This window comes from Rutilus rutilus (assembly GCF_951802725.1).
Source record: "Rutilus rutilus genome assembly, chromosome: 1".
Lineage (NCBI taxonomy): Eukaryota > Metazoa > Chordata > Actinopteri > Cypriniformes > Leuciscidae > Rutilus > Rutilus rutilus.
In genome coordinates, this window is record NC_140209.1 from 10,475,916 (window position 1) to 10,493,081 (window position 17,166).

The 17,166-nt window shown below is 44.3% G+C and overlaps 1 protein-coding gene across 2 annotated transcripts; it reads left to right on the forward strand.

The window, feature by feature from the left end:
• The first annotated feature begins 1,486 nt into the window (after positions 1–1,486).
• LOC311287607 (trypsin I-P1-like) lies at positions 1,487–16,221 on the forward strand. Of its 2 annotated transcripts, none has more exons than XM_084404546.1 (6): positions 1,487–1,761; positions 12,155–12,175; positions 12,274–12,439; positions 13,263–13,519; positions 13,643–13,791; positions 15,176–16,221. In XM_084404546.1, the coding sequence occupies exons 1-6, from the start codon at positions 1,707–1,709 to the stop codon at positions 15,458–15,460; spliced, it is 933 nt and encodes a 310-aa protein (XP_084260672.1). In that variant the 5' UTR covers positions 1,487–1,706; the 3' UTR covers positions 15,461–16,221. The 2 variants fall into 2 exon arrangements, with proteins under 2 accessions (XP_084260672.1, XP_084260671.1); XM_084404545.1 differs by lacking the exon at positions 1,487–1,761 and adding an exon at positions 2,847–2,937.
• Positions 16,222–17,166: the final 945 nt, after the last annotated feature.

A 17,166-nucleotide genomic window follows, 5' to 3' on the forward strand; every position in this document is an offset into this window, starting at 1 on the left:
TGATTAGGTTAAATTGTCTGATTGTTGATTCTCATGAATAAATCCAGAGAGTCGCTCGGTGACATTCTGTGATGTTGCTTCGACTTTGCTTTTTTCAACCCAGAAGAACAAAATTTACTAAAAAAAAAAACGCAAAAATAACCAATTTCCACTTGTTGGTAACATGTACATATCTTTTCACATCTCCAAATAGGTTTTGTGGTTTCATGACAAAAACAGTGTATTAGTCAATGCAGTGATTCGTTCATGTACTGTATGTGTGCTATTGCTAATGGTTAGCTTGGGGTATTAAAGTTAAGTTGATTTTTATTTGATTATGGTTTTGTAGTTTAATTTTATATTAATCAATATTCTTTATTAGTGGACTCCAATGAAATACATTCACAGTATTACTAGCGCCATACTGTTAAATATATTACCACCGCAGACATCCAATAGGAAAATTCAACTGCAGTAGCCACCGTTCAACCCGAAGAGGGCAGCACTCAGGCGTTTTTACGCCATATATTGTAGAATTAAAACACTTTATACCCAAATGTCATAAAAGTTACTCGAATCAATGAACAGCACTAATAAAGCCCCATTCTTACAGATCATTAACTAAAAAAAGTTGGTTTAGGGTTTAGTTACCCTTTAAAGATTCTTGTGTTAACAGGTTTCTGGGCCCGAAGGTGTGTACACACATCTAAATAGTTACGACCCTTTGAGAGAATTTGAAGAATGAAATAGGAATTTGAAAGTGAATGACAGATTTATACAACAGAAGTTTCCAGTATGTCACATTATACCGGGGTGAACTATAGGCTATAAATGTATAATCTGCTTTTCATAAATGCACACTGAATTTTTTTAAAAAAATTTAATGAAAACACAGATTGTCTGATTTACTCACATTATTTGTCATCTACACAACATAACTGTGTTTCTCTTCAAAACTTAATTTCTTTCCTTTTTAATAACTGTAAATCTAAAATTTACAGTGTAGCTACTAGATTAAATTATATAGGGTGAATATGAACTAATTAAGTCTGTTAAACATCACTTGAAAATGTTTTTTTTATTTGTTTGCTCTTGACTTTATTGACATTGTAGTTGCCATTTGTGCTTTGCATTGGACTTAATGGGGAGAGTATAAAATGTTGAAATTGAGTATTATTTTACAGGTATGTGATTTTGGCCAAGATGAGGCTTGAGTGCATTTAGTGTTAAATTATCTTGGTATTTAGAACCATTTCAATTACACTTAGATAGCACTGTGGGAAGAGTGGAGCTTTTATAGACTCATCCTCATTGTTTTTATATTGATATAACATCATGTTATAATTCCCCCAGTCAATGTGACTAACTGGAAACTGCTGTTTCTGTACAAGGCCGTCTGGTTTTACCTGTCGTGTGCAAAAATTCCAGTTTCATACTTACATTTTTTTAGTGTCACTTATGGCTCTGCATACCTCCAGCCTGAAATCCTGTCAACAAAAGAATATTTAAAGACGATTGACTGTTCTTCTGTTGCTATCATGTTTCACCCACATCTGCCAAAGCTGCCTACGAAAAGCTTAGAAGAATCTTTTTTCTGAAACAATACGAGTCAGAGGTGGGGTGGGGCAGAGAACTCTTTCTATAAATGCGGTGGTACTTGCTTTACATTCCATTAGAAAGCTGTCAGTCGTGGAAACAGCAGTCAGATCACAGACCAGAACAGAAGCATGAAGTTTAACACAGCGTTGAGTGTTGCTGGAATCATACTTCTCTACATAGCAGGTAAGATCTTACAAAAAAGTCTAGAACATGACAAAATTAGATGTAAATTTAATAATGTTTTTTCAATTGTTTAATAACTGATAAGCCATTTAATACCTGAGAATCTCACTCGCCAATTTATGTTTCTCATGATTGTAAAAACCTTTGGATCTGAAGACTTATGGTTGAATGCTTGACATTGGTTCTAACACAAATTCTGCATTAGTGTGCATTTCTTTACGCACGCATAATTTGTATATTTTAATATATGGGTTTAATTCACGTAAATTCCAGGGTCACACGAATTAGGATGCAGTTGGGTGACTTTGAATAAGCTAAAAGATTTGTTTCATATTTTGGTCTCATAAATCCCATCCTATTATGTTATAGATTTGATTACTTTGATATTATTCTAAAATGTGGAAAATAATAAAGAATGAATAGAATGAATGAAAGAATGAATCTCTAAACTTTTATGAAGCAAAATGCTAAATATTTTAAGTACACTGTAATATTTGTAAAATGCTGTAAACTACTCGCGCATTGTTTGAAAACGCATAAGAAGACAGGCACACAGTTATTTTGTATTCAGTAACTCAGTAAATACAGATTATTTAGGTTGTTTATGTAACCCAGGTCCCATGTAGTTAGAAAAAAAAGCTGGAGTGGTTAATACAATGAGACTGGGACTGGGCTCGTTGTAGGGAAATACAACTTGTTTTGTATGTTACTTAATAAATGTATATTTGTAATACTCTTGGCTATTCTTATAAAGACCACCACAACTGTATTTTAGTTGCAAAAATATTCACAAGTATTTATTTACAACATGAAATAAAAGATACATCTTAGAATAAAATAAAACAAATCAAATCACATAGGCATGAAAAGAGATGGAAGAGGGAAAAAAAACCTTTCTGTGGTTATATTGAAATTAAACAATTATTTATTCCCTCTGAGAAATGTCCAAACCCGTTGCAGGCCTGTTCGACGACACTTTGTGTGCGGTGGGGCCTAAAAACTGGAATGGCCACTTCACTGAGCATAAACAAAAAAGCACGTGCATGTGAATGTTAGTACTCACAAATCCAGGTTAAGTCAGTACAGCAAAGGCAATGGTAATGGCGATGGTAATGGCAAAGGAAGAAGCACAGCACAAAAGGTCACAACCCGGCAGCAGGGCACGCAGAACAGCAGGTCAGAAACAGCAGGGCCTTCGGTTGGAAACCCGTCTCTCTCTCTTTTAGGGTTGCCAACCGTTCCGTATAATACGGAATCGTTCCGTATTTGACACATAAAAGTCTTGTTCCGTATTGAACTGATACGGAACGCACTTTGTTCCGTATTTTTGAGAATCAATTCAGTGCAAATCCATGACAGACACATATAGCTTCTAATATATGTCAGACTATGAACGAAGACATTTGTACACAGCAAAAACTCCAGTGTTAAATTAACACTCCTGGGAGTGTATATGTGTCCACACTCAAGAGTGTAAAGTGTTAAAATATGAGTGTTAAATTAACACTCAAGAGTGTTGAAGTTAATGAGATAATTAAGTGATTAATTTAGTGATGATTGATCATTATTGAAGACACCTGATGTTAACAAGCAGAATCACTGAAGGAGGAAATCACTAATTGTAAGTTACCATTATGGTGATCAGTGTTTGCTTTAGTTGGACTCTTGACACTTATATGTATACTTTAAATTTTGCTTGTCTGCTGTTATTGATTTATAACAGTCAGATGAACAAAGAGACAATGTGATCTGATGGTGTTGGTTATGTTTTGACATAATCATGTTGTGATCGGTAAAACAAAACTTATTGAGATGGCTTAACTTGTTAATTACAGCAGCTTTGTGATTCTACAGCATATGATTTTCAGTATTTTTCATATAATCCAAAAATATTTCATAACCATTGTTCTGATCAAAAGACTTTCAAAATTAATTTATTTAGAAACACAGACATCAATAATCAGCCTGTGAATCTCAACAATGGTGACAATAATAAAGCATGTTGCAGTGGCTGCCACCAATCACAACTCATTAATGGCTCCCATCATGCATTGCGGTATGAATAAATTATGATCTGAATTGTCTATGTAATTTACTTTTCCTAATTGAATATTCTGCTCGTCACCATTGTTGAGATGCATAGACTGAATCTTGACGTCTGTGTGCGCCTAAAAGAGAGATTTTTTTTTTTAAACAACTTTTAAGAAATCCTTTGTATTATATCTAAAATTCTGGATATTTATGCAGATTCACAGTTATGCTGTAATCAACAACATACATCTAAGTCAGAAATAAGGATCTTAATGAGTTCAGTGATCAATTTCAAATGATGATTGTCATAATATAACCAACACCATCAGATCACTTTTTTTCTTTGTTCATCTGGCAGTTATAAAATACAACATCCAAACAAAATCTAAAGTAAACATATAATGGTCTAGAGCCCGACTAAAGCAAACACCCATCACCATAACGGTGGCTTACAATTTGTGATTTCCTCCTTCAGTGATTCTGCTTGTTAACATCAGGTGTCTTCAATAATGATCAATCATTACTAAATTAATTACTTAATTAGCTCATTAACTTTAACACTCTTGAGTGTTAATTTAACACTCATATTTTAACACTTTACACTCTTGAGTGTGGACTCATATACACTCCCAGGAGTGTTAATTTAACACTGGAGTTTTTGCTGTGTAGGCTATGATAAGAAAGAAAAAAAAAACAGACGGTGCGGTAGATACTAATTTCGCCCCCTGTTTGTCTATGATCAGCGTAGCGTTTTTAACATCTTGGAACTTCATCAGAGAATGCCCTTTTAATTGGTCGTTTCAGTCATTGTGAGTCACGTATTGTAGCAACGATGACGACAAGTAACAACAGCGGGAAATGTAAAAATGACTACCTCCGAGCAGCCGGCGAAAAAGAAAAGAGCACAAAAATATAGAATTGAATGGGAAAATGACTACCAACCCGTGGTTGGAATGCGTGAGGGACAATGAATACACGGCCGAGCGATGTCAAGGTTCCTTGTCCGTCAGACGTCTCCAGAGGCTGATATGGTAGGCTTTGTAATCATGTGGATTTTTAAAACTCAAATATAGTTGATAAGAAAGTGATTATATTAAAAGAGATAGTACAGGTTTAGCCTAACATTGTAAAGAAATCAAAAAAGTACACATGGAAAAAATAGCTGCACAATGTGCTTAGTCTGGAGGTTTATTTATTTCTGTGAGATTTTCCATGTGCATACATACAGGTGTTGTATTGCTTGAATGCAGTATTTGAGTGCAATATTTTAGATTTTCTTTATTAGCTGTTTTTTTATGTATTATTGTTTTGCACTGGAAAGAAGGTTAACTATAATGGAAGTATAATTATATAAATATATTTGCACTACACCTCCTTAAAATGTTGTCTAATTAAATTAAAAATATATATTTTTGCACTGGAAAGAACATTCTAGAAGTCTAATTCTATTGAATAAGTTTGCACAAGGCTACAGAAAACGTCTCGGTTACATATGGTAACCCTCGTTCCCTGAGGGAGGGAACGGAGACGTACATCGTGGTGAACGACGAATAGGAATCTCGCTAGAGAGGCCAATCTACTTCGAGTGAAACTAAAACAAGCCAATACACATTGGCGTGCAATCATTTGCATCAGCTGCGCAGCCTCGCAGCGCGGGTATTTAACGAGCAGCTGGTGTGATTGCACTTCAGTTTTTTGCTGAGGAGCCAAGCCTGAAAAGCTGGTCGCCCCGGCGGGTAGCAGCAGATGTGGCGACGGGACGTACGTCTCCGTTCCCTCCCTCAGGGAACGAGGGTTACCATATGTAACCGAGACGTTCCCTATCGTCTGGTCACTACGACGTACGTCGTGGTGAACGACGAATAGGAATCCCTAGTAAAGCGCCACAGCTGCTGCACCCCATCCAGCGCCCCGTGTAAGCCTCCACACCTTCTTGCCTGGAAGGACGATAGGAGAGGGCTTACACCGAGAGTATCCGTCACTGTTGTTCCGTTATAACCCATACAGTGAGATTATTGGATAACACTGGGAAAGCGTGCCCGATCTGAGGGAGGGAAACGCTGCGGGAGCCACATTCTTAAGGAGAGTTATGTGGGAATAGACATATGGACTAACCCGAGGGTTGTACTGCATATGAGTAATGGGTGACTTAGCCCAAGGGAAAGACACGGGCTTCCATTAGGAGCAGCCGTGGAGAATATACACATATGGGATCCCCGTAGGGTCACACATATGGGACCCAGCCTAGACCCGGTTCTCAAGGATTCAGCGGACAAGGCCTGGCACCGGACACTCCGCCATGTCCGGGCCGAGGGTGTTTGGAGGACTCAACAGGTTTTGACTCTGGAGTAATAAGGGTGCACAGTAGGATGCAGCAAGCCGACAGAGCCGGTACTCACAGTGCTTCTACCCGTTTAGGGTGAGAATACGGGAGGACACGGGCTCTACACGTAGGCTATAGAATCTAGCGAACGTGTTAGGTGTCGCCCAGCCTGCAGCTCTACAGATATCTGTTAGCGAGGAGCCACGTGCCAGCGCCCAGGAGGATGCAACGCCTCTCGTGGAGTGTGCATGCAACCTGAGCGGGCAGGGCACGCCTTGAGCTTGGTAAGCCAAGGCGATGGCATCCACTATCCAGTGGGCCATCCTCTGCTTGGAGACAGCCTTTCCCTTCTGCTGGCCTCCGTAACAGACAAAGAGCTGGTCTGAGGTCCTGATGCTTTGAGTTCTGTCCACGTACATACGCAGAGCGCGAACGGGACAGAGCAAAGCCAGGGCTGGGTCTGCCTCCTCCAGGGGCAGCGCTTGCAGGTTCACTACCTGATCTCTAAAGGGAGTGGTAGGAACCTTGGGCACATAGCCAGGCCGGGGTCTCAGTACAACCTGGTTGTCACCCGGCCCGAACTCTAGGCACGATTCATCGACCGAAAATGCTTGCAGGTCCCCTACCCTCTTGATCGAGGCCAGTGCAATCAGCAACAAAGTCTTCAAGGAGAGAAGCTTTAAGTCTGCTGACTGCAAAGGCTCAAAGGGAGCATCCTGAAGTGCTCGAAGCACCAGGGAAAGGTCCCAAGAGGGTATGGAGGGAGGACGAGGAGGATTTAATCATCTCGCCCCCCTAAGGAACCTGACGACCAGGTCGTGCTTTCCTACTGTTTTGCCATCTATGTGGTCATGATATGCTGAAATAGCAGCAGCATGTACTTTAAGGGTGGAGGGAGACAGCCTTCGCTCCAACCCTTGCTGCAAGAAGGAAAGCACTGACCCTATCGAACATCTTCGGGGGTCCTCTCTACGGGAGGAACACCAATCGACGAACAGGTTCCACTTCAAGGCGTACACACGTCTCGTAGATGGCGCTCGCGCAGAAGCGATGGTGTTAAGTACCTCTGGGGGTAAGTCACCTAGAACCTCCGCGTCCCGTCCAGGGACCAGACATGGAGTTTCCAGAGGTCCGGACGCGGGTGCCATAGGGTGCCCCGTCTCTGAGTCAGAAGATCCTTCCTCAGAGGAATGGGCCAGGGAGGGACTGTCACGAGGAGCATGAGTTCTGGGAACCAAGTCCGGGTGGGCCAATAGGGAGCCACCAGAAGGACCTGCTCCTCGTCCTCCCTGACTTTGCACAGGGTCTGTGCAAGTAGGCTCACTGGGGGAAATGCATATTTGCGGAGGCCCCGGGGCCAGCTGTGTGCCAGTGCATCCGTGCCGAGTGTTCCCTCGGTCAGGGAGTAAAACAACTGGCAGTGGGAGGTCTCTGAGGAGGCAAACAGGTCTACCTGAGCCTCTCCGAACTCTCTCCAGATCAGCTGAACCACCTGGGGGTGGAGTCGCCATTCTCCCGGGAGCACAGCTCGTGATAGCTCGTCGGCCACACGGTTGAGCACACTGGGGACATACATGGCTCGAAGCGACCTCAGATGCTTCTGACTCCAAAGGAGGAGATGGCGGGCGAGTTGCGACATGCGACGGGAGCGTAGACCACCTTGTCGGTTGATGTACGCAACGGTCGCAGTGTTGTCCGTACGGACCAGCACGTCTCTGCCCTGTAGCGGCCTTTTTAGGCGGCTCAGAGCGAGACGAACTGCTAGCAACTCGAGGCAGTTGATGTGCCAGTGCAGTTGGGGGCCCGTCCACACCCCTGATACTGCATGCCCGTTGTACGTGGCACCCCAGCCGGTGGCAGAGGCATCTGTGAACACCACAGCATGCCTGGACACCTGTTCCAAGGGGACTCCTGCCCGAAGGAACGAGGGATCTGACCACGGACTGAAGGTCTGGCGGCACTCCGGTGTGATTGCCACCCGGTGAGTGCCGTGATGCCACGCCCATCTCGGGACTCGGCCGTGAAGCCAGTGCTGAAGCGGTCTCATATGAAGCAGCCCGAGCGGAGTTACCGCTGCTGCCGCTGCCATATGCCCCAGGAGCCTCTGAAAGAATTTCAGTGGGACCGCCGTCCTGCCTTTGAACGTGTTCAAGCAGTTCAGCACCGACTGAGCGCGTTGCTCTGTGAGACGCGCCGTCTGAGCGACCGAATCCAACTCCATACCGAGATAAGAGATCCTCTGCACGGGGGCGAGTTTGCTCTTCTCCCAGTTGACCTGAAGGCCCAGCTGGCTGAGGTGCCTGAGCACGAGGTCCCTGTGTTCGCATAACTGATCTCGAGAGTGTGCCAGTATGAGCCAGTCGTCGAGATAGTTGAGAATGCGAACGCCCTGTTCTCTCATGGGAACAAGGGCCCCCTCCGTGACTTTCGTGAAGACACGGGGAGACAGGGCCAGCCCGAAGGGCAGGACCTTGTACTGATATGCTCGACCCTCGAATGCAAAGCGCAGAAACGGCCTGTGTCGAGGAAGAATCGAGACATGAAAGTACGCGTCCTTCAGGTCGATCGCTGCAAACCAATCTTAGGGACGGATGCATTCGAAAATGCGTTTCTGCGTAAGCATTTTGAACGGTAGCTTGTGAAGGCTCCGATTCAAAACTCGCAGGTCCAAGATCGGTCGTAACCCACCTCCTTTCTTGGGTACAATGAAGTAGGGACTGTAGTGCCCTGACCTCATATCGGCTGGAGGGACCGGCTCTATCGCATCCTTCGCCAGTAGGACTGCGATCTCCGCGCGCAAGACATGGGCATCGGCTGCTCTCACTGTAGTGGAGTGGATGGCCCGAAACTTGGGGGGACGCCGGGCGAACTGAATCGCATAGCCGAGCCTGATGGTCCGAATGAGCCAGCGAGACGGACTGGGGAGCGCTAGCCAGGCTCGCAGAGACCGTACAAGCGGGACCAAAGGGACCGTAGGCGTACCCGGAGTGGGGCAGCGAGGTGGAACACAGGGGCTCGGCTCGGGAGGCTCTCTCTGGGAGGCAGCCCGTAGCGGAGTCTGAGTGTGCTGTGCAACACTTACCTGATTCCACGAGGCCGGAGGTGCAGGAGGCGGCTTGGTTGCGTTCTCGAACTGCACACTGCTGCCTGCTGGCGATAGAAGAGGCGGATGAGAGTGGTGAGGATTCTCTCCCCCCACTGCTCTCCGGGCCCTCTTCGGACCCAGAGATGGAAGAAACTGCTCTTTTATTGAAAATTTGGGTACCGCTGGTTTTGAGGCCAGCGGCGGAACAAAAACAAAAGGAAAACAAGGATTTTCCACCCGGCCCTCTTCCGGGGGATGGAGCGATGCGGTCATCGTCTCCTGGAGAGCAGTCCCTGCCATCTCTGGGTCGCCCGTCCTAGGGCCGCTTGCTCCTGGCTTTGCCGCCCTTCTTAGCGGGGTCCTGGACGGGCGGGGCGGCCCGCCTGCGACTGGCTCCACGGTGCCGTTTAGATGGAGGCTGCTGCGGCGGCGCGGGAGCAGGGGCAGACGCAGGAGGCCGCCCTCGGCGACGAGCAGACTGAGGAGCCGCAGACGGAGGGGTGGGAGCAGCAGCTGGCCGCCGCGGCAGGATGTGACGGATGGCCTCAGTCTGCTTTTGTACAGCCGAGAACTGCTGGGCGAAGTTCTCGACCGCGTCGCCGAAGAGGCCGGTCTGGGACACGGGGGCGTTAAGGAACCGGAGCTTGTCGGTCTCCCGCATGTCCGCCAGACACAGCCAGAGATGGCGTTCCTGGACCACCATGGTGGACATCGCACGACCCACCGACCGCGCGGTCACCTTCGTCGCACGAAGCGCGAGGTCCGTCGCGATACGAAGTTCCTGAAGAACTTGGGGATCATGACCACCCTCGTGCAGGTTCTTCAGTGCCTTGGCCTGATGAACCTGCAGCAACGCCATGGCGTGCATGGCAGAGGCAGCTTCCCCACAGGCCTTGTAAGCCCTGCCGGTTAGATCCGACGAGTACTTACAGGCCCGTGAAGGGAGACACGGTTCTCCACGCCAAGTGGAGTTAGGGCACAGTTGCATAGCAACGGCCCGTTCCACTGGCGGGATGCGCGTGTATCCCTTAGCAGCCCCGCCATCAAGGGTGGTGAGGGAGGAGGAGCCACCGGGACGGTTTCTGGCAGTGAAAGGTGCCGTCCACGTCCCCGTAAGCTCCTCATGCACTTCCGGGAAGAAAGGCACTGGGGTGGGTTGCTGAGAACCAGCACGCGCCACCCCGAGATACCAATCGTCCAACCTCGAGGGTTCGGGACACGGTGGAGGATTCCACACGAGCCCGACCCCGTTGGCGGCCCGGGAAAGCATGGCCATCATCTCCGGGTCCGTCTCAGGCATCGTTGACACACCCGAAGGAGGTAACGGCGCTGAGTCGTCATCCGCAGAGACGTCTGACCCACCCTCCGATGCCGCGATCGACATCTGATCCTCACAGGGAGCCCCAAAGGAGACAACCGGTACACACCGCGAGGATGGTCCAGCTTTCTCCAATGGGGGCTCAACTGGCTGCGGAGCATGAGAGGGGTGAGGGCTCCTAGGGGGTTGGTTCCCCGAAGGAGACGCGCTCACCGTGATCCTCAGGTCACCCATGTCACTGCCCGAAGCAACCCTCTGAGGAGGATTGGATCGAGGCAGCGGCACGGGGACTCCGCCCCTTTGCAGGAACGTGAGTCTCGACCGCAGCTCCGCGATGGTCATCTTCCCACAATGGGTACATGACTCATCCACAAACGCTGCCTCAGCGTGTTTAATGCCCAGACACACGAGGCAGCGTTTGTGACCATCCTGTGAGCCCAGGTAACGACCGCATCCAGAAACACACAGATAGAAAGTCATCTTTAAAAAGACGCTCTCTATCTGTGTAAGCTCTTTTAGGGACTGCTCTCACTGGTGCTGAAACACGCAGGGGAACAGTCACTGCGAACACAGACAGGAATGTGCACCTGTCTGTGCGCTGTCTCTCTCTTACCAGCTGTTAGAACAGCCTTTGAGCGCTCTAATGGCGCACCTTACCAGCTGTTATAACAGCTTTTTTGTTTGCTCAGTATGTAAAACAAAAAAGACAGAGAAGGTAGAGAGAGAGAAAAGAAGACTGCTCGCGCTGCCGTGCTGTAACGCCCGCACCGGGAAGGAGAGGTCCGAAAAGGCTCGTCTTGTCACTCTGTTTGTAGAACGCATCGAAGTGCTTGGCTCCGAAGCAAAAAGCTGAAGTGCAATCACACCAGCTGCTCGTTAAATACCCGCGCTGCGAGGCTGCGCAGCTGATGCAAATGATTGCACGCCAATGTGTATTGGCTTGTTTTAGTTTCACTCGAAGTAGATTGGCCTCTCTAGCGAGATTCCTATTCGTCGTTCACCACGACGTACGTCGTAGTGACCGGACGATAGGGAACTGTGGTTTATTTTTCTTCAAATGCAGTCTAAGCCGATAAGTTTTGAATGCTATATGTTGTATTTGTTTAAGTTAAAAATAAAACGTATTATAAACTAAACAAATCCATGGTTCATTGTTGGCAAAATGATCATGATAGGCTTTATATTTCACATCTAACTTATGTGGTTCAGTCTTGTATATTGATTAGGCCTACTTTGCTATTCTATAAATATAGGCCTAATAAGTTGTATTATAATATGCTACAATGTATTAAAAATATTAAATACATTTATCTAAATATATCAATTAGTTTCCACAATATTCACCAGAAGGCATCATTTCAGGAGTTATTTTTCAAAAAAAATTTAAAAATTTTCTTCCTGGGGGGGCGTGTCACCCGTCAGCTACTGCCAGCAGTCCCAACATCTGACCATCTCTCTGCAGTGATTCTGAGTTTATTTTGTACTTTTAAGAATCTCTCATTGATTGCATTTGCTTTTGGATCCCGTTGTTGTTTCCATGACAGAAAAAGATATTGTGGGCTACACAAACCAGTTTATCAGCTCTGTCCAAATGGTTCTCTACTTACTTTGTCTTTGTCTTTGTCTACCCACACAGGTTCCCTCTGCCAGTTAGATGGTAAGTTGTAATAATGACCATAAAACTCACAGAATGTGTCTTCTATATCTGTGAAGCATTTTAACAAGGAAATCTCCTTTCTTGCTCTCTCTCTACAGTATGTGGTCAAGCCCCACTCAACGGAAGGGTTGTTGGAGGGGAAAATGCGACGGCGGGGGCTTGGCCGTGGCAAGTCAGCATTCATATCTTCGGCTTTCGCCATAACTGTGGCGGGACTCTAATCACCAAAGACTGGGTTTTATCTGCAGCTTATTGCTTCCTGGGGTATGAGGTTTAACACTTATGGCTCGTTTCCACTGAGCGGTACGGTACGCAATTATTTGCGTTTCCACTGTCAAAAGTTGTGCATGGTACCAAAATGTCGAACCGTACCGTACCACTTTTTAGGTAGCCTACCCTTCCGTTGGGGTACCTAGCACAGTGGTACGGTACTAAAGGGTGGAGCTAGACTCACTGCAGAACGTTGATTGGTTGACAGAGGATCGTCGCTTGCGCGTGCTACAAGGGGAATGACAACATAAGAAGCGCCTTTTTTTTTTTATATATATACAGTTGAAATATAATACTACTGTTTTTGTATCATGAAATGTCGTTTTTTCAGGTGAGAATGTAGTTGTTTAAAGCTCAAATCTGTGGTTTATTTATAAAGATTTATGAAAACGTTATCCAGGTTGTGAGATTTAGGTTGTGAGATGCAGGCGATCACCAGGCGCTCGGCGCTCATGTACCCCGCCTGGAACAGCCTTTCCTCGGCTAGTCGTTCTGACGTTTGCCGCTGACTCTGGCGTCTCTGCAGTGGTTAAACATGAGATATAATTCGTCTTGAATATATCTAACGGGTGATTTTTGGTCTCGTGAATATATAATTTGTTCCCTAGCCAATTGTTTTTTGGCTGAGGGCTAAGTGAAATTTCATAACTTTATATAAGCTATTTAACTTAACCGGGTAAGGGTACTGTTGGCAGTGGAAACGCAAGCCAATTCATGATTTACCGACCCGTACCGTACCACTCAGTGGAAACGAGCCATTAAGATACATTTGTAAATTGATAATAGTGGGATTAAAGCTTTCTTTCTCTATTTACAGATTGAGTGAATCTCAAATTGTGATGTACTTTGGGCGTCTGAGCCAGTTCGGCTCAAACCCTTATGAGACATCCAGGACAGCGAGTCGAATCATCAGACATCCTAACTATAACTTTTCCAAAGTTGTCAACGACATAGCACTGGTCCAGCTCTCCTCTTCTGTGACTTTCTCTGATTACATTAAGCCTGTCTGTCTGGCGGCGGCTGGTAGTGTATTTTCTACAGGTACAGAGAGCTGGGTCACTGGATGGGGCACCGGTGAGTGAACAAATGTGAAGCTTGCCAGTTAACTGAACACAAACAATACTGTAAACCTCAACAATTTACTTAGAAATGATTTTTTTAAAAGCCATAAACTGTGTCCTCTGATCTGTGCCACAGATGCCAATGTCAATGCCACTGGCATACTGCAGGAGGAGATGATCTCAATTGTGAGCTCCAGTGACTGTTATAATGCTTATGGACCGATTATCACAAGCAATACGATATGTGCTGGAATGTTAAATCAGGGAGCGAAAAGTATATGTGCGGTAAGATACCAGTCATTAATTTCCACCTTTTTTAATCTAAAGCAATTTACAAAACACTACTCACCAGTTTCTGGTCATCTGCAAACTTTACCTGTTAACCTAGTTGCTTAATTAAGCCCAGTTCACTCCATTGATCATGAACTCATAAACTACTACTACTTTTGACTTCACCTGATCTGCAGTTGGAGCTGCAAGGATGACTATAATATTAAGTGTAAATCATTTTGAATAATGCTGGGTACACACCAAAAGATTTTTTTACATCTTATAAGATTTTCAAAATTTGATAGACAACAAACATGAGGACAAAATCCTAGATTTAAGTGTTTTGCTCCTATAGTGTGTGGTGTGCCATGATGTGACAAAGACTGCTCACCACACACAAACAGACTTTCAACCAGAGTCTCGACTGAACACAGGAAATCTCGCGAGACTTCAGAATAAGCATGGCGGATGATATACAGGAAGAAATTGCGACGATAGTGTTTGGAATGATTTTCACAGAAAATTCACGTGAAAAAAAACATTGTTCCCACCATTATATATAACCTTTTATACAGAAATATATTCATTCTTTATTGTCTTTATTGATTCTTTATTGGATTTATTGTCTCTTTAGAAAAAGTTATTTAATCCCTCTATAGAACCTCACTGAACCCTTAACACTCAGCTTCCTGCAAGTGTGTGTGTGTGTGTGTGTGTGTGTGTGTGTGTGTGTGTGTGTGAGAATGACCGTGTCTTCCATCATCTCTCTTTCTGATTGGATATTGTTTCGTTTCACGTGATAATGTCCAGAACGTGTGCGCGTTTGTCCTCAGAGTTCCCCCCCACACATCTGGATTTCTGATGAATATTTCAGAACACGTTGAATAATTACGATTCGCGATCGGGGCGGCTCTGACGTTCTTCCAGGCAGGTTTGGACACTCTTAACACACCTCACACCAAGGGAAAATCTGATAAGATAATCTGTAGAACCATCAAGATAATCGGGACACAGCTAGGATTGTCGGAAGGGGGGAAATCGGCCCAAAATCAGCCCGATTAACTTTTGGTGTGTACCCAGCATTAGACACCCACACACACAAAAAAACACCTTAAAGTGATAATTCACTTCACTTCTGGGTTGAGGAAATGAGGAAACACTCATTTTAATAGTGAGAAGCACTACTGGTGACAAGAGAAAAACGTTTAGCCCTCCCACTGCAAAGAATTAAAAAGGGTATTCTGGCCTCAGGAACAAAAAAGGTTTCGGTGGACAGACAGACAGACAGACAAAAAATTTTTTTGGGGGTTATCATTTTACACTATTGCATACTTGTGTCTGTAACAGTTGTTCACTGTATATTGTCAGAGATATAAATGCTGAATGTTTGTCAATACAGACCGACACTGGAGGTCCAATGGTCAGTAGGAACGGCTCCCTGTGGATTGAGTCCGGCATTGTGAGTTTTGGTAGAGGATGTGACCCCAAATATCCTGGTGTGTACACCCGAGTTTCTCAGTACCAGGACTGGATCAAGTCTAACATGGGCAGCAACCCACCTGGATTTGTCGAATTCATAATTGAAAAGCCTACATCCAACTCCAACTTCGGAAGCGTACTCGACCTCCTCTTATTTTCCCTTTCTCTCACATTCTCCATCATTCCTTTCACCTTCTCCGTCTAGAAGTTAGATTCCTAAAGATTGTATGAAGAATAATTATCAGGGCTCTTTGATGAAGAGGACATTTGTGCTGTACATGCTCTCATAAATATGAGAAAAGAGTAGTTGTATTGTTGTTTTTGTCGTTCTTTATCTTTTTAAAAATGACATTATAAGAGCATACACAAATAAAGTTCAGCATGCTTCTGCCCTCTGAGATTCAGGATGTTTGCATAAATACTGTAGTAGAGATGGACCAATATTGATTTTTTTTTTATTTAGTTTTTTATGTTTATATGTCTGATAAACAATATGCATAACCGATATAGGGTTTGGAGCTCTGCAATGTGATTAGGGAAACTGTTTGTTGAAAATGTAATTCTTTAATCAATTACCATGTTGTAGTCACACTGTGAAGTCAGAAACAACTCAAGTGCAATTTAGGTGAATTTAGAAGTAATTCAAAAGACTAAAAAAAGAGAAGAGAAATTTCAAGCAGTAAATCGTAGGAAACAGATTATCAGAGGAAAACGTTTACGTAAAGTTACGGAGAGCATCACATAAAGCCGAAGAAGGGTGGAGGAGAAGATACCTTGTGGCAAGCGCATGCTAACAGCCGAGCACGCGTAAACCCTGCTAACAGGGAACGTTCTCATAACTTTAGCTTTGTTCTGTCAAGTTTCTCTCAAAGTTATAAACAAACATTCTTCTAGTAACATTAATAGAGCGCTTGTTATTGAAGCTTGCTTCTGCCACAGAATAAAAAAAAGGTAATTTCGACTTTTTATCTCACAATTCAGACTTTTTTTCTTACAATTACAAGTTTACATCATTACTGACTTGCACAATATAAACTCACAATTGTCCAATTCAAAATTCAAAAGTCCAATTAAAAAAAAAAAACTTTTTTCCTCAGAATTGTGAGTTACATCTTCTGACAGCTTTTATTAGAATTGCATGTTATAAAGTCAGTAGAAATGTACATTATAACTCTAAATTGTGAGTTTATATCTCACAATTCTAATAAAAGGTGTCTAAATTGAAAGATATAAACTCGCAATTGTGTGTTTTTAAGTCAGAATTGTGAGAAATAAACTTGCAATTGCGAGGAAAAAAGTCATAATTGCAAGTTTATTTCTCTCAAGTGATATCTCCGCGATGGTGAGCCGGGCTCTGGGTCTGGCTCTCGTCTTAGAAGCCATAGCAAAACAACTAAATTAAAAACAAATTAAAACATAGAAACTTGTCATAAATGGTTTATAATGATCAAAACAAATTTCAATTAACTAGGAATGCAACAACTAATTGATGAAATTGATCATGAAAATAATCAACAACCAAACTGATTATAATGTAGAAGCTGCTGGCAATAATGAAAAGGCACGTTTCCGGATCGTGAGCGTCCACACACAAACCCGTAAACGGCACGATTCCGGCAGTTTCCACATATGTGCTCTTGCGTGTCTGGTTTCTTGACCCGGCCAGAAACAGATCACTTCATGTGCGGCCGTTTCTCAGTCCGTACACCAACGCAATAAACCCCCGAACACTTACGGAAATGTTCACTCCTTCTTCCTGTTCACTCCCTCTATTCCTGCACGCGATGTAAAATCTTCACAAATTCAAGGGGATAATCAGTTAAATCTCCGTAAACGGACACTCATCTCTAAATAAACCTCTATAAGTTAGAGTACACTTACCATTTTAAATGCTACTGGTCTTCAACATAA

What these genes read in the sequence shown, in the direction of transcription:
- LOC311287607 (XM_084404545.1), top strand. Translation starts at nt 2,856, where the DNA reads ATGGTAATGGCGATGGTAATGGCAAAGGAAGAAGCACAGCACAAAAGG. An exon ending in TTCCCTCTGCCAGTTAGATG is followed by an intron (nt 12,176 to 12,273) that starts GTAAGTTGTAAT and finishes CTCTCTCTACAG; the next exon opens with TATGTGGTCAAGCCCCACTC. An exon ending in GCAGCTTATTGCTTCCTGGG is followed by an intron (nt 12,440 to 13,262) that starts GTATGAGGTTTA and finishes CTCTATTTACAG; the next exon opens with ATTGAGTGAATCTCAAATTG.